General features: G+C 40.5%; 1 protein-coding gene across 1 annotated transcript; it reads right to left on the reverse strand.

Annotated features, from left to right (window-relative positions):
- Positions 1 to 797: 797 nt before the first annotated feature.
- On the reverse strand, positions 798 to 7,215 carry soul5l (heme-binding protein soul5, like). Its single transcript, XM_034538923.1, has 7 exons — positions 7,205 to 7,215; positions 6,785 to 6,844; positions 4,669 to 4,750; positions 4,468 to 4,588; positions 2,440 to 2,579; positions 1,856 to 2,019; positions 798 to 1,218 (listed from the first exon to the last, which is right to left on the reverse strand). The coding sequence occupies exons 1-7, from the start codon at positions 7,213 to 7,215 to the stop codon at positions 798 to 800; spliced, it is 999 nt and encodes a 332-aa protein (XP_034394814.1).
- Between the last annotated feature and the right edge of the window lie 15,698 nt (positions 7,216 to 22,913).

Raw genomic sequence — 22,913 nt, forward strand, 5'->3', positions numbered from 1 at the left:
TCCCAACCAACTAACCCAACCAACCCAACCAACCAACCAACCATCCATCCCAACCAACCAACCCAACCAACCCAACCAACCAACCATCCATCCCAAGCAACCAACCCAACCAACCAACCCAACCAACCATCCCAATCAACCCAACCATCCATCCCAACCAACGCAACCAACCCAACCATCCATCCCAACCAACGCAACCAACCCAACCATCCATCCCAACCAACCCAACCAACCAACCCAACCAACCATCCATCCCAACCAACCATCCCAACCAACCAACGCAACCCAACCAACCATCCCAACCAACCCAACCATCCATCCCAACCAACGCAACCAACCCAACCATCCATCCCAACCATCTCAACCAACCCAACCATCCCAACCAACCCAACCATCCATCCCAACCATCTCAACCAACCCAACCAACCATCCCAACCAACCCAACCATCCATCCCAACCATCTCAACCAACCCAACCATCCCAACCAACCAGCACTAGAATTTATCGGCGCTCTCCAAGGAAACCAGCATGAAGCGGAACGGAGAGCAGAGGCTGGAAGGTATGACCAGGAAGAAAGAATCACGGCATCAAACTCAAACGAGACGTTGTGACGTGAAGCTTCCTCTGATGCAGCGCTCAGTGATGTGAGCTAGGCTGAACTGTCACTAATGAGCAGTCTTGTTTCATTCTAGGAGGAAGCTGCAGGTGCAAAGCTGTGAAGGAACAAGGAGGGGGACTTAGAGTGACCCAGGAACCGTCTACACCCTGTGGCCACGTTCCTGGAGTGGCGAGTCCAATCACAGCGAGGCCGTGCTGTTCCACGGGGCGCCGCCGGCCCGGGGCTCCGGGGACGGGACGGCCGAGGCGTTGCTGCTGGTCGGGTCCAGCGAGATCTGGGCGGAGGTGGGGGGGTGGCTGAACGCGGCGGCGGCGGGCCGGTTGGAAGAAGGACTGGGCGGGGCATTGGACGGGGGGAGGGCGGGGCTGTCGGAGGGCGTCTGAAAAGAGGAGTTGGATGCTACGTATGAGGAGAGGTTGGAGGGGGGGGGGGAGGGGGAGAGAGTGTGTGGAAGGGGCTCAGATGGGGAGTCTGAGGGGGAGTTGGTGACAGTCGGTCTGGGTGTGTGTGCAGGGGTGGGCTCTTGTGGGTCTGTGCAGACCAGCTCCCCCTCGGACACATACCAGACCTCATTGTGCCGGTTCAGCAGCTTCAAGGGACTACACACACACACACACACACACACACACACACACAATAATTATTATTATTATCAATATACTACTTTATAAACATAGTTATAGTAAATGCATTATAAACATATATTGTGTTGTAAACATATATATTGTTATTAACATACTTATAATACATTATAAACATATAATGTGCTATTAACATACTTATAATATATTATAAACATATATAATGTGTTATTAACATACTTATAATATATTATAAACATATATAATGTGTTATTAACTTAACTTTCAGGGTACTGGTGAACAATATCGAGCCCTAAAGGTATTCATACATATTCATGATGCTTTATAAAACTAATTATAACTCATTATAAAGCATTTTATAAGGAGTTATAAGGTCAAGCATCATAATACCCTGTTTAGTGTTTTCATGATATTTCCTTTGTATAAGTTATAAGTTATAAGCAGAATGTAATGTATTGTATCTTCTTCTAGCTCAGTAATTATATTACAACACTGTCTAACATTATAAAAGTGAATATAATGTATTACGTTCATTATAATGTGTTATAAAGCAATATGTAGCTTTACGAGTCCTCATAACTCAGACTGGGCAATAAACTGATTATGAAGCTTGTAGAGCTTCATAAGCACCAACCTGTCGTAGCCCACTCCGTAGTGGTAGCTGTGGTTGTAGGACGCTCCCACTCTGCCCAGTTCCTCGGTCAGCAGGTGGGCGTGAAGCCTGGAGGTGACGGACAGCATCCAGCCGCCATAACTCCTCACGTACACGTCCATCTCAGGCATCTCAGAGAAGTACAGCTGTGAGGAGACAGAGGACTAGATACTGAGAGAGGCAACGGAACGTGTGTATACCTTTAATTCACACGGTCTGTCAGTACATGATGATAGTCATTATAAACAATAACTATCACCATGTGTTGAGTGTTAAGGGAGCAGCTACAATGTTAGCATAGCATAGCCTAGCCTAGCTTAGCATAGCCTAGCACTTCCTCACGCTGACCGTCCCGACAAAACCAGAATTCAGACTCATAACAAATCTGTTTGTTGTGGCTTCATAACATAAACGTGGCTTCGTTGTGTTCTTTGAGATTCATACCCGAGTCTTTTAGGATCTATTCTGCTGAGTGAAACACACCAGATGAACACACACACACACACACACACACACACAGAATGAACACACACCAGAGCTCGTCAGCTCGATGCCCGGCGGCTCACCTTGTTGCTGGTGGGCGCCGGCGGCTTCTCCTGATAGGCCGCCGGCAGCGGGAAGCCGAGCGAGTACACGGCCGGCTCCCACATCCTGGTCTCCTCTGGGATCTTCACCAGGACTGGAGCGGTCATCTCCATCTGGAAGCCTACACACACACACACACACACACACAGAATGAACACACACACACACAGAATGAACACACACACACACACACACACCGAATGAACACACACACACAGAATGAACACACACACACACACACAGAATGAACACACACACACACACACACACAGAATGAACACACAGAATGAACACACACACAGAATGAACACACACACACACACACAGAATGAACACACACACAGAATGAACACACACACACACACACAGAATGAACACACACACAGAATGAACACACACACACACACACACACAGAATGAACACACAGACAGAATGAACACACACACACACACACACAGAATGAACACACACACACACACACACACAGAATGAACACACACACACAGAATGAACACACACACAGAATGAACACACACACACACACACAGAATGAACACACACACACAGAATGAACACACACACACACACACACAGAATGAACACACAGACAGAATGAACACACACACACACACACACAGAATGAACACACACACAGAATGAACACACACACACACACACAGAATGAACACACACACAGAATGAACACACACACACCGAATGAACACAGACAGAATGAACACACACACACACACACCGAATGAACACACACACACACACAGAATGAACACACACACACAGAATGAACACACACACACACACACACCGAATGAAAACACACACACAGAATGAACACACACAGAATGAACACACACACACACACAGAATGAACACACACACAGAATGAACACACACACACACAGAATGAACACACACACACACACACAGAATGAACACACACACACACACACACACACAGAATGAACACACACACACAGAATGAACACACACACACACACACAGAATGAACACACACACACAGAAAGAACACACACACACACACAGAATGAACACACACACAGAATGAACACACACACACAGAATGAACACACACACACACAGAATGAACACACACACACACAGAATGAACACACACACACAGAATGAACACACACACACACAGAATGAACACACACACACACACAGAATGAACACACACACACAAAATGAACACACACACACACACACAAAATGAACACACACACACAGAATGAACACACACACACACACAGAATGAACACACACACACAGAATGAACACACACACACACACACACACACACAGAATGAACACACACACACACAAAATGAACACACACACACACACACACCGAATGAACACACACACACAGAATGAACACACACACACACACAGAATGAACACACACACACAGAATGAACACACACACACACACACACACAGAATGAACACACACACAGAATGAACACACACACACACACACACAGAATGAACACACACACACAGAATGAACACACACACACACACACACACACACAGAATGAACACACACACAGAATGAACACACACACACACACACACAGAATGAACACACACACACACAGAATGAACACACACACACACACAGAATGAACACACACACACACACACATAGAATGAACACACACACAGAATGAACACACACACACACACACACAGAATGAACACACACACACACAGAATGAACACACACACACAGAATGAACACACACACAGAATGAACACACACACACACACACACAGAATGAACACACACACACAGAATGAACACACACACACACACACACAGAATGAACACACACACAGAATGAACACACACACACACACACACACAGAATGAACACACACACACACAGAATGAACACACACACACACACAGAATGAACACACACACACAGAATGAACACACACACACGCCTTCAGGTGTCCTCACCTCCCTCGTTGGCTCCATTGATGTACTGGAAAAGTCTCCTGAAGGCCATGGCTGCACCCACGCCCATGAAATAGGCCTCGGCGTCGGTGGACACCCAGCGGGTGGGGCTGTAGTGCCGCACCTGGACACACACACACACAGACACAGTCAGACCGACCCGCTGGATGAAGGTGTCCTGCTGTCTGCTGGAGGTTCACTCACCTCGTACTCGTCCGTTTTGCAGACCAGAAGATATTCCAGACATTCCTTTGACTCGGTGCAGAAGCTGCTGTTGGTGCTCGGGCTGTCGGAGAGAGAACTCACGTCTGGATATTCCTTTCCTAAAACACTGTCACACACTAACTGACTAACAACATACCAACTTACCGACCTAACTAACTAACTAATGACCTACTTAACTAACTAATGACCTAACTAACTAACTAATTAACTAACTGACGACCTACCTAACTAACTAACTAATGACCTACTTAACTAACTAACAAATGAACTACCTAACTAACTAACTAATTAACTAACTAACCGATGACCTACTTAACTATCTAACTAATGAACTACCTAACTAACTAATGACCTACTTAACTAACTAACTAATGAACTACCTAACTAACTAATGACCTAACTAACTAATGAACTACCTAACTAACTAACTAACTAATGACCTAACTAACTAACTAATTAACTAACTAATGACCTACTTAACTAACTAACTAATGAACTACCTAACTAACTAATGACCTACTTAACTAACTAACTAATGAACTACCTAACTAACTAACTAACTAATGACCTAACTAACTAACTAATTAATTAACTAACTAATTAACTAACTAACTAACTAACTAACTACTGAACTACCTAACTAACTAACTACCTAGCTAACTACATAACTACTACCTAACTATCTAACTAACTAACGACCTACCTACCTACCTAACTAACTAACTTACTACCTAACTAACTTACTACCTACCTACTTACCTAACTAACTTACTACCTACCTACCTAACTAAATTCCTGACTAACTACCTGACTAACTAACTACATACCTATCTACCTACCTAGTAACTAACTAACTAACACACAAACATACTACCTACCTAACTAACTAACATAATAACTAACTAGCATACTAACTACCTACCTAACTATATACCTATATACCTATCTACCTACCTAACTAACATAATAACTAACTACCATACTAACTACCTACCTAACTATATACCTACCTAACTAACTAGCATACTAACTACCTACCTAACTACATACCTATCTACCTACCTACCTACCTACCTACCTAACTAACTAACTAACTAACATAATAACTAACTAGCATACTAACTACCTACCTAACTACATACCTATCTATCTACCTACCTACCTAACTAACTAACTAACTAACTAACTAACTAACATAATAACTAACTAGCATACTAACTACCTACCTAACTATATACCTACCTAACTAACTAGCATACTAACTACCTAACTAACTATATACCTATCTACCTATCTACCTACCTACCTAACTAACTAACTAACTAACTAACATAATAACTAACTAGCATACTAACTACCTAACTAACTATATACCTATCTACCTACCTACCTACCTAACTAACTAACTAACTAACTAACTAACTAACTAACATAATAACTAACTAGCATACTAACTACCTACCTAACTATATACCTACCTAACTAACTAGCATACTAACTACCTAACTAACTATATACCTATCTACCTACCTAACTAACTAGCATACTAACTCAGTAACTAACCAACATACTAACCAACCTTCTAACTAGCATACTAACCGATGGAGGTTAAACCACTGGTTGTGTTTGAAGAGAACAGACAGCAGCTTCAGAAGAGGTGGAAATGAGTTGAATATAATGGTATTCTTGTTTCTAGTGTAGAAGTACACTAAAGTACCTCCAACACAACCTGCAATCAGCCCTTCAAGTACACTAAAGTACCTCCAACACAACCTGCAATCAGCCCTTCAAGTACACTAAAGTACCTCCAACACAACCTGCAATCAGCCCTTCAAGTACACTAAAGTACCTCCAACACAACCTGCAATCAGCCCTTCAAGTACACTAAAGTACCTCCAACACAACCTGCAATCAGCCCTTCAAGTACACTAAAGTACCTCCAACACAACCTGCAATCAGCCCTTCAAGTACACTAAAGTACACTAAGAGTACACTAAAGTACCTCCAACACAACCTGCAATCAGCCCTTCAAGTACACTAAAGTACACTAAAGTACACTAAAGTACCTCACACAGTGTGTCTCTGGTCAACTCACCCAACACTTCCATCAGCTGAGAGCACGACAGCCAGCAGCAGCCAGGCTGGGAGGAGAGCCCTGGGGGGGGGGGGGGGGGGACATTAATTATTATTATAAAAGTAGCAGCTGTAAACACAAATACATCAATACAATATAGATTATTCCTCAGAATGACTACTTTTACTTTATAAAGATGCTAATACTTTAGTACTTATATAGTGGTGTTACTACTGAAGTCTACAATCCGAACAATTTCGATCTTTAAAAAAAGAGGCGTGTGCGCGCAGGCGTGTGCGCGCAGGCGTGTGCGCGCAGGTGCACTGCAGAGATGAAATGAGACACGTTCTGCTGCAAAGAGAGATCTGCTGCATCATCATCATCCTCTTCTCCACATCAAAGGCGTTTTGAGGTCACCGACGACCTCTTCATCACACCGACATCCTCTTCATCACACCGACGTCCTCTTCATCACACCGACGTCCTCTTCATCACACCGACATCCTCTTCATCACACCGACATCCTCTTCATCACACCGACATCCTCTTCATCACACCGACATCCTCTTCATCACACCCTGACCGTCTACTCGACCTCCAGGTTCCGGTGTCACAGCCGTTAAATTGCTCACGTGTCAAACGTTACCGACGTGACTCTGCAGGAAAGTCCCCGACGTAAACAACAGCTGTGCTGAAACATTGTCGCCTGGTGATATTTATTAAATGCATAGTTATTATAATAATAATAATAATAATAATAATAATAATAATAATAATAATAAAAATAATGATAATAATAATAATAATAATAATAATAATTATTATTATTATTATTATTATTATTATTATTATTATTATTATTATTATTATCATAAGTACAATACATGAGGGCAGGTACTCACATTGTCCCGGAACCGCGTGTGAGGAGGAGTGTGATGAAGGAGAGAGACTGCAGTCTGCTGCACTGTGACGGACTGCAGTGAGGAGGAGGAGGAGGAGGAGGAGGAGGAGCAGGAGGAGCAGGAGGAGGAGCAGGAGGAGAGAAGGGAGGGGGTGAGTTCCTGGCTGCAGCAGGAAGTCATGAAGTCTGCATCATGAAGTCAAAGTATTATAAGTTCTCTAGTGGGGTAATATGGTATTATAAGTTCTCTAGTGGGGTAATATGGTATTATAAGTTCTCTAGTGGGTAATATGGTATTATAAGTTCTCTAGTGGGGTAATATGGTATTATAAGTTCTCTAGTGGGTAATATGGTATTATAAGTTCTCTAGTGGGGTAATATGGTACTATGAGTTCTCTAGTGGGTAATATGGTACTATGAGCTCTCTAGTGGGGTAATATGGTACTATACGTTCTCTAGTGGGGTAATATGGTACTATGAGTTCTCTAGTGGGTAATATGGTACTATGAGCTCTCTAGTGGGGTAATATGGTATTATAAGTTCTCTAGTGGGGTAATATGGTACTATACGTTCCCTAGTGGGGTAATATGGTACTATGAGCTCTCTAGTGGGGTAATATGGTACTATAAGTTCTCTAGTGGGGTAATATGGTATTATAAGTTCTCTAGTGGGGTAATATGGTACTATGAGCTCTCTAGTGGGTAATATGGTACTATGAGTTCTCTAGTGGGGTAATATGGTACTATGAGTTCTCTAGTGGGTAATATGGTACTATGAGTTCTCTAGTGGGTAATATGGTACTATGAGTTCTCTAGTGGGTAATATGGTACTATGAGCTCTTTAGTGGGGTAATATGGTACTATGAGCTCTCTAGTGGGGTAATATGGTACTATACGTTCTCTAGTAGGGTAATATGGTACTATGAGCTCTCTAGTGGGTAATATGGTACTATGAGCTCTCTAGTGGGGTAATATGGTACTATGAGCTCTCTAGTGGGGTAATATGGTACTATACGTTCTCTAGTGGGGTAATATGGTACTATGAGCTCTTTAGTGGGGTAATATGGTACTATGAGCTCTCTAGTGGGTAATATGGTACTATGAGCTCTCTAGTGGGTAATATGGTATTATGAGTTCTCTAGTGGGTAATATGGTACTATGAGTTCTCTAGTGGGTAATATGGTACTATACGTTCTCTAGTGGGTAATATGGTACTATGAGTTCTCTAGTGGGTAATATGGTACTATGAGCTCTTTAGTGGGGTAATATGGTACTATGAGCTCTCTAGTGGGTAATATGGTACTATACGTTCTCTAGTAGGGTAATATGGTACTATGAGCTCTCTAGTGGGTAATATGGTACTATGAGCTCTCTAGTGGGGTAATATGGTACTATGAGCTCTCTAGTGGGTAATATGGTACTATACGTTCTCTAGTGGGGTAATATGGTACTATGAGCTCTCTAGTGGGGTAATATGGTACTATACGTTCTCTAGTAGGGTAATATGGTACTATGAGCTCTCTAGTGGGTAATATGGTACTATGAGCTCTCTAGTGGGGTAATATGGTACTATGAGCTCTCTAGTGGGTAATATGGTACTATACGTTCTCTAGTAGGGTAATATGGTACTATGAGCTCTCTAGTGGGTAATATGGTACTATGAGTTCTCTAGTGGGTAATATGGTACTGTGAGCTCTCTAGTGGGGTAATATGGTACTATGAGCTCTCTAGTGGGTAATATGGTACTATGAGCTCTCTAGTGGGTAATATGGTACTATACGTTCTCTAGTGGGGTAATATGGTATTATAAGTTCTCTAGTGGGGTAATATGGTACTATGAGTTCTCTAGTGGGGTAATATGGTACTATGAGCTCTCTAGTGGGTAATATGGTACTATACGTTCTCTAGTGGGTAATATGGTACTATGAGCTCTCTAGTGGGGTAATATGGTACTATGAGCTCTCTAGTGGGTAATATGGTACTATACGTTCTCTAGTGTGGTAATATGGTACTATTAGCCCTCTAGTGGTAATATGGTACTATACGTTCTCTAGTGGGGTAATATGGTACTATACGTTCTCTAGTGGGGTAATATGGTACTATGAGCTCTCTAGTGGGGTAATATGGTACTATGAGTTCTCTAGTGGGTAATATGGTACTATGAGCTCTCTAGTGGGGTAATATGGTACTATACGTTCTCTAGTGGGGTAATATGGTATTATAAGTTCTCTAGTGGGGTAATATGGTACTATGAGTTCTCTAGTGGGGTAATATGGTACTATGAGTTCTCTAGTGGGTTATATGGTACTATGACCTCTCTAGTGGGGTAATATGGTACTATGAGTTCTCTAGTGGGGTAATATGGTACTATACGTTCTCTAGTGGGGTAATATGGTACTATAAGTTCTCTAGTAGGGTAATATGGTATTATAAGTTCTCTAGTGGGGTAATATGGTACTATGAGCTCTCTAGTGGGTAATATGGTACTATACGTTCTCTAGTGGGGTAATATGGTACTATGAGCTCTCTAGTGGGGTAATATGGTACTATGAGCTCTCTAGTGGGTAATATGGTACTATACGTTCTCTAGTGGGGTAATATGGTACTATGAGCTCTCTAGTGGGGTAATGTGGTACTATGAGCTCTCTAGTGGGTTATATGGTACTATACGTTCTCTAGTGGGGTAATATGGTATTATAAGTTCTCTAGTGGGGTAATATGGTACTATGAGCTCTCTAGTGGGGTAATATGGTACTATGAGTTCTCTAGTGGGTAATATGGTACTATGAGTTCTCTAGTGGGTAATATGGTACTATGAGCTCTCTAGTGGGGTAATATGGTACTATGAGCTCTCTAGTGGGTAATATGGTAATATGAGCTCTCTAGTGGGTAATATGGTACTATACGTTCTCTAGTGGGGTAATATGGTATTATAAGTTCTCTAGTGGGGTAATATGGTACTATGAGTTCTCTAGGGGGGTAATATGGTACGATGAGCTCTCTAGTGGGTAATATGGTACTATGAGCTCTCTAGTGGGTAATATGGTACTATGCGTTCTCTAGTGGGGTAATATGGTATTATAAGTTCTCTAGTGGGGTAATATGGTACTATGAGTTCTCTAGTGGGGTAATATGGTACTATGAGCTCTCTAGTGGGTAATATGGTACTATACGTTCTCTAGTGGGTAATATGGTACTATGAGCTCTCTAGTGGGGTAATATGGTACTATGAGCTCTCTAGTGGGTAATATGGTACTATACGTTCTCTAGTGGGGTAATATGGTACTATGAGCTCTCTAGTGGTAATATGGTACTATACGTTCTCTAGTGGGGTAATATGGTACTATACGTTCTCTAGTGGGGTAATATGGTACTATGAGCTCTCTAGTGGGGTAATATGGTACTATGAGTTCTCTAGTGGGTAATATGGTACTATGAGCTCTCTAGTGGGGTAATATGGTACTATGAGCTCTCTAGTGGGTAATATGGTACTATGAGCTCTCTAGTGGGGTAATATGGTACTATATGTTCTCTAGTGGGGTAATATGGTATTATAAGTTCTCTAGTGGGGTAATATGGTACTATGAGTTCTCTAGTGGGGTAATATGGTACTATGAGTTCTCTAGTGGGTTATATGGTACTATGACCTCTCTAGTGGGGTAATATGGTACTATGAGTTCTCTAGTGGGGTAATATGGTACTATACGTTCTCTAGTGGGGTAATTTGGTACTATAAGTTCTCTAGTAGGGTAATATGGTATTATAAGTTCTCTAGTGGGGTAATATGGTACTATGAGCTCTCTAGTGGGGTAATATGGTATTATAAGTTCTCTAGTGGGGTAATATGGTACTATAAGTTCTCTAGTGGGGTAATATGGTACTATACGTTCTCTAGTGGGGTAATATGGTACTATGAGCTCTCTAGTGGGTAATATGGTACTATGAGTTCTCTAGTGGGTAATATGGTACTATGAGTTCTCTAGTGGGTAATATGGTACTATACGTTCTCTAGTGGGGTAATATGGTACTATGAGCTCTCTAGTGGGTAATATGGTACTATACGTTCTCTAGTGGGGTAATATGGTATTATAAGTTCTCTAGTGGGGTAATATGGTACTATGAGCTCTCTAGTGGGGTAATTTGGTACTATGAGTTCTCTAGTGGGTAATATGGTACTATGAGTTCTCTAGTGGGTAATATGGTACTATGAGCTCTCTAGTGGGGTAATATGGTACTATGAGCTCTCTAGTGGGTAATATGGTACTATGAGCTCTCTAGTGGGTAATATGGTACTATACGTTCTCTAGTGGGGTAATATGGTATTATAAGTTCTCTAGTGGGGTAATATGGTACTATGAGTTCTCTAGTGGGGTAATATGGTACTATGAGTTCTCTAGTGGGTAATATGGTACTATGACCTCTCTAGTGGGGTAATATGGTACTATGAGTTCTCTAGTGGGGTAATATGGTACTATACATTCTCGAGTGGGGTAATATGGTACTATAAGTTCTCTAGTAGGGTAATATGGTACTATGAGCTCTCTAGTTGGGTAATATGGTACTATGAGTTCTCTAGTAGGGTAATATGGTACTATGAGCTCTCTAGTGGGGTAATATGGTACTATGAGTTCTCTAGTGGGGTAATATGGTACTATACGTTCTTTAGTGGGGTAATATGGTACTATACGTTCGCTAGTGGGGTAATATGGTATTATAAGTTCTCTAGTGGGGTAATATGGTACTAAAAGTTATCTAGTGGGGTAATATGGTACTATACGTTCTCTAGTGGGGTAATATGGTATTATAAGTTATCTAGTGGGGTAATATGGTACTATACGTTCTCTAGTGGGGTAATATGGTATTATAAGTTCTCTAGTGGGTAATATGGTACTATACGTTCACTAGTGGGGTAATATGGTACTATACGTTCTCTAGTGGGGTAATATGGTATTATAAGTTCTCTAGTGGGGTAATATGGTACTATGAGCTCTCTAGTGGGTAATATGGTACTATGAGTTCTCTAGTGGGGTAATATGGTACTATGAGTTCTCTAGTAGGTAATATGGTACTATGAGTTCTGTAGTGGGTAATATGGTACTATGAGCTCTTTAGTGGGGTAATATGGTACTATAAGTTCTCTAGTGGGGTAATATGGTATTATAAGTTCTCTAGTGGGGTAATATGGTATTATAAGTTCTCTAGTGGGGTAATATGGTATTATAAGTTCTCTAGTGGGGTAATATGGTACTATGAGCTCTCTAGTGGGTAATATGGTACTATGAGTTCTCTAGTGGGGTAATATGGTACTATGAGTTCTCTAGTAGGTAATATGGTACTATGAGTTCTGTAGTGGGTAATATGGTACTATGAGCTCTTTAGTGGGGTAATATGGTACTATGAGCTCTCTAGTGGGTAATATGGTACTATACGTTCTCTAGTAGGGTAATATGGTACTATGAGCTCTCTAGTGGGGTAATATGGTACTATGAGCTCTCTAGTGGGGTAATATGGTACTATACGTTCTCTAGTAGGGTAATATGGTACTATGAGCTCTCTAGTGGGTAATATGGTACTATGAGCTCTCTAGTGGGGTAATATGGTACTATACGTTCTCTAGTGGGGTAATATGGTACTATGAGCTCTTTAGTGGGGTAATATGGTACTATGAGCTCTCTAGTGGGTAATATGGTACTATACGTTCTCTAGTAGGGTAATATGGTACTATGAGCTCTCTAGTGGGTAATATGGTACTATGAGTTCTCTAGTGGGTAATATGGTACTATGAGTTCTCTAGTGGGTAATATGGTACTATACGTTCTCTAGTGGGTAATATGGTACTATGAGCTCTTTAGTGAGGTAATATGGTACTATGAGCTCTCTAGTGGGTAATATGGTACTATACGTTCTCTAGTAGGGTTATATGGTACTATGAGCTCTCTAGTGGGGTAATATGGTACTATACGTTCTCTAGTGGGGTAATATGGTATTATAAGTTCTCTAGTGGGGTAATATGGTACTATGAGCTCACTAGTGGGGTAATATGGTACTATGAGTTCTCTAGTGGGTAATATGGTACTATGAGCTCTCTAGTGGGGTAATATGGTACTATGAGCTCTCTAGTGGGTAATATGGTACTATGAGCTCTCTAGTGGGTAATATGGTACTATACGTTCTCTAGTGGGGTAATATGGTATTATAAGTTCTCTAGTGGGGTAATATGGTACTATGAGTTCTCTAGTGGGGTAATATGGTACTATGAGCTCTCTAGTGGGTAATATGGTACTATACGTTCTCTAGTGGGTAATATGGTACTATGAGCTCTCTAGTGGGGTAATATGGTACTATGAGCTCTCTAGTGGGTAATATGGTACTATACGTTCTCTAGTGGGGTAATATGGTACTATGAGCTCTCTAGTGGGTAATATGGTACTATACGTTCTCTAGTGGGGTAATATGGTACTATACGTTCTCTAGTGGGGTAATATGGTACTATGAGCTCTCTAGTGGGGTAATATGGTACTATGAGTTCTCTAGTGGGTAATATGGTACTATGAGTTCTCTAGTGGGTAATATGGTACTATGAGCTCTCTAGTGGGGTAATATGGTACTATGAGCTCTCTAGTGGGTAATATGGTACTATGAGCTCTCTAGTGGGGTAATATGGTACTATACGTTCTCTAGTGGGGTAATATGGTATTATAAGTTCTCTAGTGGGGTAATATGGTACTATGAGTTCTCTAGTGGGGTAATATGGTACTATGAGTTCTCTAGTGGGTTATATGGTACTATGACCTCTCTAGTGGGGTAATATGGTACTATGAGTTCTCTAGTGGGGTAATATGGTACTATACGTTCTCTAGTGGGGTAATATGGTACTATAAGTTCTCTAGTAGGGTAATATGGTATTATAAGTTCTCTAGTGGGGTAATATGGTACTATACGTTCTCTAGTAGGGTAATATGGTATTATAAGTTCTCTAGTGGGGTAATATGGTACTATAAGTTCTCTAGTAGGGTAATATGGTATTATAAGTTCTCTAGTGGGGTAATATGGTACTATGAGCTCTCTAGTGGGGTAATATGGTATTATAAGTTCTCTAGTGGGGTAATATGGTATTATAAGTTCTCTAGTGGGGTAATATGGTACTATGAGCTCTCTAGTGGGTAATATGGTACTATGAGTTCTCTAGTGGGGTAATATGGTACTATGAGCTCTCTAGTGGTAATATGGTACTATACGTTCTCTAGTGGGGTAATATGGTACTATACGTTCTCTAGTGGGGTAATATGGTACTATGAGCTCTCTAGTGGGGTAATATGGTACTATGAGTTCTCTAGTGGGTAATATGGTACTATGAGCTCTCTAGTGGGGTAATATGGTACTATGAGCTCTCTAGTGGGTAATATGGTACTATGAGCTCTCTAGTGGGGTAATATGGTACTATATGTTCTCTAGTGGGGTAATATGGTATTATAAGTTCTCTAGTGGGGTAATATGGTACTATGAGTTCTCTAGTGGGGTAATATGGTACTATGAGTTCTCTAGTGGGTTATATGGTACTATGACCTCTCTAGTGGGGTAATATGGTACTATGAGTTCTCTAGTGGGGTAATATGGTACTATACGTTCTCTAGTGGGGTAATTTGGTACTATAAGTTCTCTAGTAGGGTAATATGGTATTATAAGTTCTCTAGTGGGGTAATATGGTACTATGAGCTCTCTAGTGGGGTAATATGGTATTATAAGTTCTCTAGTGGGGTAATATGGTACTATAAGTTCTCTAGTGGGGTAATATGGTACTATACGTTCTCTAGTGGGGTAATATGGTACTATGAGCTCTCTAGTGGGTAATATGGTACTATGAGTTCTCTAGTGGGTAATATGGTACTATGAGTTCTCTAGTGGGTAATATGGTACTATACGTTCTCTAGTGGGGTAATATGGTACTATGAGCTCTCTAGTGGGTAATATGGTACTATACGTTCCCTAGTGGGGTAATATGGTATTATAAGTTCTCTAGTGGGGTAATATGGTACTATGAGCTCTCTAGTGGGGTAATTTGGTACTATGAGTTCTCTAGTGGGTAATATGGTACTATGAGTTCTCTAGTGGGTAATATGGTACTATGAGCTCTCTAGTGGGGTAATATGGTACTATGAGCTCTCTAGTGGGTAATATGGTACTATGAGCTCTCTAGTGGGTAATATGGTACTATACGTTCTCTAGTGGGGTAATATGGTATTAAAAGTTCTCTAGTGGGGTAATATGGTACTATGAGTTCTCTAGTGGGGTAATATGGTACTATGAGTTCTCTAGTGGGTAATATGGTACTATGACCTCTCTAGTGGGGTAATATGGTACTATGAGTTCTCTAGTGGGGTAATATGGTACTATACATTCTCGAGTGGGGTAATATGGTACTATAAGTTCTCTAGTAGGGTAATATGGTACTATGAGCTCTCTAGTTGGGTAATATGGTACTATGAGTTCTCTAGTAGGGTAATATGGTACTATGAGCTCTCTAGTGGGGTAATATGGTACTATGAGTTCTCTAGTGGGGTAATATGGTACTATACGTTCTTTAGTGGGGTAATATGGTACTATACGTTCGCTAGTGGGGTAATATGGTATTATAAGTTCTCTAGTGGGGTAATATGGTACTAAAAGTTATCTAGTGGGGTAATATGGTACTATACGTTCTCTAGTGGGGTAATATGGTATTATAAGTTATCTAGTGGGGTAATATGGTACTATACGTTCTCTAGTGGGGTAATATGGTATTATAAGTTCTCTAGTGGGTAATATGGTACTATACGTTCACTAGTGGGGTAATATGGTACTATACGTTCTCTAGTGGGGTAATATGGTATTATAAGTTCTCTAGTGGGGTAATATGGTACTATGAGCTCTCTAGTGGGTAATATGGTACTATGAGTTCTCTAGTGGGGTAATATGGTACTATGAGTTCTCTAGTAGGTAATATGGTACTATGAGTTCTGTAGTGGGTAATATGGTACTATGAGCTCTTTAGTGGGGTAATATGGTACTATAAGTTCTCTAGTGGGGTAATATGGTATTATAAGTTCTCTAGTGGGGTAATATGGTATTATAAGTTCTCTAGTGGGGTAATATGGTATTATAAGTTCTCTAGTGGGGTAATATGGTACTATGAGCTCTCTAGTGGGTAATATGGTACTATGAGTTCTCTAGTGGGGTAATATGGTACTATGAGTTCTCTAGTAGGTAATATGGTACTATGAGTTCTGTAGTGGGTAATATGGTACTATGAGCTCTTTAGTGGGGTAATATGGTACTATGAGCTCTCTAGTGGGTAATATGGTACTATACGTTCTCTAGTAGGGTAATATGGTACTATGAGCTCTCTAGTGGGGTAATATGGTACTATACGTTCTCTAGTAGGGTAATATGGTACTATGAGCTCTCTAGTGGGTAATATGGTACTATGAGCTCTCTAGTGGGGTAATATGGTACTATACGTTCTCTAGTGGGGTAATATGGTACTATGAGCTCTTTAGTGGGGTAATATGGTACTATGAGCTCTCTAGTGGGTAATATGGTACTATACGTTCTCTAGTAGGGTAATATGGTACTATGATCTCTCTAGTGGGTAATATGGTACTATGAGTTCTCTAGTGGGTAATATGGTACTATGAGTTCTCTAGTGGGTAATATGGTACTATACGTTCTCTAGTGGGTAATATGGTACTATGAGCTCTTTAGTGAGGTAATATGGTACTATGAGCTCTCTAGTGGGTAATATGGTACTATACGTTCTCTAGTAGGGTTATATGGTACTATGAGCTCTCTAGTGGGGTAATATGGTACTATACGTTCTCTAGTGGGGTAATATGGTATTATAAGTTCTCTAGTGGGGTAATATGGTACTATGAGCTCACTAGTGGGGTAATATGGTACTATGAGTTCTCTAGTGGGTAATATGGTACTATGAGCTCTCTAGTGGGGTAATATGGTACTATGAGCTCTCTAGTGGGTAATATGGTACTATGAGCTCTCTAGTGGGTAATATGGTACTATACGTTCTCTAGTGGGGTAATATGGTATTATAAGTTCTCTAGTGGGGTAATATGGTACTATGAGTTCTCTAGTGGGGTAATATGGTACTATGAGCTCTCTAGTGGGTAATATGGTACTATACGTTCTCTAGTGGGTAATATGGTACTATGAGCTCTCTAGTGGGGTAATATGGTACTATGAGCTCTCTAGTGGGTAATATGGTACTATACGTTCTCTAGTGGGGTAATATGGTACTATGAGCTCTCTAGTGGGTAATATGGTACTATACGTTCTCTAGTGGGGTAATATGGTACTATACGTTCTCTAGTGGGGTAATATGGTACTATGAGCTCTCTAGTGGGGTAATATGGTACTATGAGTTCTCTAGTGGGTAATATGGTACTATGAGTTCTCTAGTGGGTAATATGGTACTATGAGCTCTCTAGTGGGGTAATATGGTACTATGAGCTCTCTAGTGGGTAATATGGTACTATGAGCTCTCTAGTGGGGTAATATGGTACTATACGTTCTCTAGTGGGGTAATATGGTATTATAAGTTCTCTAGTGGGGTAATATGGTACTATGAGTTCTCTAGTGGGGTAATATGGTACTATGAGTTCTCTAGTGGGTTATATGGTACTATGACCTCTCTAGTGGGGTAATATGGTACTATGAGTTCTCTAGTGGGGTAATATGGTACTATACGTTCTCTAGTGGGGTAATATGGTACTATAAGTTCTCTAGTAGGGTAATATGGTATTATAAGTTCTCTAGTGGGGTAATATGGTACTATACGTTCTCTAGTAGGGTAATATGGTATTATAAGTTCTCTAGTGGGGTAATATGGTACTATAAGTTCTCTAGTAGGGTAATATGGTATTATAAGTTCTCTAGTGGGGTAATATGGTACTATGAGCTCTCTAGTGGGGTAATATGGTATTATAAGTTCTCTAGTGGGGTAATATGGTATTATAAGTTCTCTAGTGGGGTAATATGGTACTATGAGCTCTCTAGTGGGTAATATGGTACTATGAGTTCTCTAGTGGGGTAATATGGTACTATGAGTTCTCTAGTAGGTAATATGGTACTATGAGTTCTGTAGTGGGTAATATGGTACTATGAGCTCTTTAGTGGGGTAATATGGTACTATGAGCTCTCTAGTGGGTAATATGGTACTATACGTTCTCTAGTAGGGTAATATGGTACTATGAGCTCTCTAGTGGGGTAATATGGTACTATGAGCTCTCTAGTGGGGTAATATGGTACTATACGTTCTCTAGTAGGGTAATATGGTACTATGAGCTCTCTAGTGGGTAATATGGTACTATGAGCTCTCTAGTGGGGTAATATGGTACTATACGTTCTCTAGTGGGGTAATATGGTACTATGAGCTCTTTAGTGGGGTAATATGGTACTATGAGCTCTCTAGTGGGTAATATGGTACTATACGTTCTCTAGTAGGGTAATATGGTACTATGAGCTCTCTAGTGGGTAATATGGTACTATGAGTTCTCTAGTGGGTAATATGGTACTATGAGTTCTCTAGTGGGTAATATGGTACTATACGTTCTCTAGTGGGTAATATGGTACTATGAGCTCTTTAGTGAGGTAATATGGTACTATGAGCTCTCTAGTGGGTAATATGGTACTATACGTTCTCTAGTAGGGTTATATGGTACTATGAGCTCTCTAGTGGGGTAATATGGTACTATACGTTCTCTAGTGGGGTAATATGGTATTATAAGTTCTCTAGTGGGGTAATATGGTACTATGAGCTCTCTAGTGGGGTAATATGGTACTATGAGTTCTCTAGTGGGTAATATGGTACTATGAGCTCTCTAGTGGGGTAATATGGTACTATGAGCTCTCTAGTGGGTAATATGGTACTATGAGCTCTCTAGTGGGTAATATGGTACTATACGTTCTCTAGTGGGGTAATATGGTATTATAAGTTCTCTAGTGGGGTAATATGGTACTATGAGTTCTCTAGTGGGGTAATATGGTACTATGAGCTCTCTAGTGGGTAATATGGTACTATACGTTCTCTAGTGGGTAATATGGTACTATGAGCTCTCTAGTGGGGTAATATGGTACTATGAGCTCTCTAGTGGGTAATATGGTACTATACGTTCTCTAGTGGGGTAATATGGTACTATGAGCTCTCTAGTGGGTAATATGGTACTATACGTTCTCTAGTGGGGTAATATGGTACTATACGTTCTCTAGTGGGGTAATATGGTACTATGAGCTCTCTAGTGGGGTAATATGGTACTATGAGTTCTCTAGTGGGTAATATGGTACTATGAGTTCTCTAGTGGGTAATATGGTACTATGAGCTCTCTAGTGGGGTAATATGGTACTATGAGCTCTCTAGTGGGTAATATGGTACTATGAGCTCTCTAGTGGGGTAATATGGTACTATACGTTCTCTAGTGGGGTAATATGGTATTATAAGTTCTCTAGTGGGGTAATATGGTACTATGAGTTCTCTAGTGGGGTAATATGGTACTATGAGTTCTCTAGTGGGTTATATGGTACTATGACCTCTCTAGTGGGGTAATATGGTACTATGAGTTCTCTAGTGGGGTAATATGGTACTATACGTTCTCTAGTGGGGTAATATGGTACTATAAGTTCTCTAATAGGGTAATATGGTATTATAAGTTCTCTAGTGGGGTAATATGGTACTATACGTTCTCTAGTAGGGTAATATGGTATTATAAGTTCTCTAGTGGGGTAATATGGTACTATAAGTTCTCTAGTAGGGTAATATGGTATTATAAGTTCTCTAGTGGGGTAATATGGTACTATGAGCTCTCTAGTGGGGTAATATGGTATTATAAGTTCTCTAGTGGGGTAATATGGTACTATAAGTTCTCTAGTGGGGTAATATGGTACTATACGTTCTCTAGTGGGGTAATATGGTATTATAAGTTCTCTAGTGGGGTAATATGGTACTATAAGTTCTCTAGTGGGGTAATATGGTACTATGAGCTCTCTAGTGGGGTAATATGGTACTATACATTCTCTAGTGGGGTAATATGGTACTATGAGTTCTCTAGTGGGTAATATGGTACTATACATTCTCTAGTGGGGTAATATGGTATTATAAGTTCTCTAGTGGGGTAATATGGTACTATGAGCTCTCTAGTGGGTAATATGGTACTATGAGTTCTCTAGTGGGTAATATGGTACTATGAGTTCTCTAGTGGGTAATATGGTATTATAAGTTCTCTAGTGGGGTAATATGGTACTATGAGCTCTCTAGTGGGGTAATATGGTACTATGAGTTCTCTAGTGGGTAATATGGTACTATGAGTTCTCTAGTGGGTAATATGGTACTATGAGCTCTCTAGTGGGTAATATGGTACTATGAGCTCTCTAGTGGGTAATATGGTACTATGAGCTCTCTAGTGGGTAATATGGTACTATGAGCTCTCTAGTGGGTAATATGGTACTATACGTTCTCTAGTGGGGTAATATGGTATTATAAGTTCTCTAGTGGGGTAATATGGTACTATGAGTTCTCTAGTGGGGTAATATGGTACTATGAGTTCTCTAGTGGGTAATATGGTACTATGACCTCTCTAGTGGGGTAATATGGTACTATGAGTTCTCTAGTGGGGTAATATGGTACTATGAGCTCTCTAGTCGGGTAATATGGTACTATGAGTTCTCTAGTGGGGTAATATGGTACTATGAGTTCTCTAGTGGGTAATATGGTACTATGAGTTCTCTAGTAGGGTAATATGGTACACTATGAGCTCTCTAGTGGGGTAATATGGTACTATGAGCTCTCTAGTGGGTAATATGGTACTATGAGCTCTCTAGTGGGTAATATGGTACTATAAGTTCTCTAGTGGGTAATATGGTACTATGAGCTCTCTAGTGGGTAATATGGTACTATGAGCTCTCTAGTCGGGTAATATGGTACTATGAGTTCTCTAGTGGGTAATCTGGTACTATAAGTTCTCTAGTAGGGTAATATGGTACTATGAGCTCTCTAGTGGGTAATATGGTACTATGAGTTCTCTAGTGGGGTAATATGGTACTATGAGTTCTCTAGTGGGTAATATGGTACTATGAGCTCTCTAGTGGGGTAATATGGTACTATGAGTTCTCTAGTGGGTAATATGGTACTATACGTTCTCTAGTGGGGTAATATGGTACTATACGTTCTCTAGTGGGGTAATATGGTACTATAAGTTCTCTAGTGGGGTAATATGGTACTATACGTTCTCTAGTGGGGTAATATGGTATTATAAGTTCTCTAGTGGGTAATATGGTATTATAAGTTCTCTAGTAGGGTAATATGGTACTATGAGCTCTCTTGTCGGGTAATATGGTACTATAAGTTCTCTAGTAGGGTAATATGGTACTATGAGCTCTCTAGTCGGGTAATATGGTACTATAAGTTCTCTAGTAGGGTAATATGGTACTATGAGTTCTCTAGTGGGTAATATGGTACTATGAGCTCTCTAGTGGGTAATATGGTACTATGAGTTCTCTAGTGGGGTAATATGGTACTATGAGTTCTCTAGTGGGGTAATATGGTACTATGAGTTCTCTAGTGGGTAATATGGTACTATGAGTTCTCTAGTAGGGTAATATGGTACTATGATTTCTCTAGTGGGGTAATATGGTACTATGAGCTCTCTAGTGGGGTAATATGGTACTATGAGTTCTCTAGTGGGGTAATATGGTACTATAAGTTCGCTAGTGGGGTAATATGGTACTATACGTTCTCTAGTGGAGTAATATGGTACTATGAGCTCTCTAGTGGGGTAATATGGTACTATGAGTTCTCTAGTGGGGTAATATGGTACTATGAGTTCTCTAGTGGGTAATATGAGTTCTCTAGTAGGGTAATATGGTACTATGAGCTCTCTAGTGGGGTAATATGGTACTATGAGTTCTCTAGTGGGTAATATGGTACTATAAGTTCGCTAGTGGGGTAATATGGTACTATACGTTCTCTAGTGGAGTAATATGGTACTATGAGTTCTCTAGTGGGGTAATATGGTACTATAAGTTCTCTAGTGGGGTAATATGGTACTATGAGCTCTCTAGTGGGGTAATATGGTACTATGAGTTCTCTAGTGGGGTAATATGGTACTATAAGTTCGCTAGTGGGGTAATATGGTACTATGAGCTCTCTAGTGGGTAATATGGTACTATAAGTTCGCTAGTGGGGTAATATGGTACTATACGTTCT

This window comes from Cyclopterus lumpus, chromosome 1, assembly GCF_009769545.1.
Source record: "Cyclopterus lumpus isolate fCycLum1 chromosome 1, fCycLum1.pri, whole genome shotgun sequence".
NCBI classification, from domain to species: Eukaryota; Metazoa; Chordata; class Actinopteri; order Perciformes; family Cyclopteridae; genus Cyclopterus; species Cyclopterus lumpus.

Bases quoted from the DNA above. Each gene is read 5' to 3' on its own strand.
- soul5l (XM_034538923.1), bottom strand. The intron at 4,751-6,784 runs GTGAGTTGACCA...TCTCTCCGACAG, and splicing joins TCAGCTGATGGAAGTGTTGG to CCCGAGCACCAACAGCAGCT. The intron at 1,219-1,855 runs GTTGGTGCTTAT...GTGTGTGTGTAG, and splicing joins TACGGAGTGGGCTACGACAG to TCCCTTGAAGCTGCTGAACC.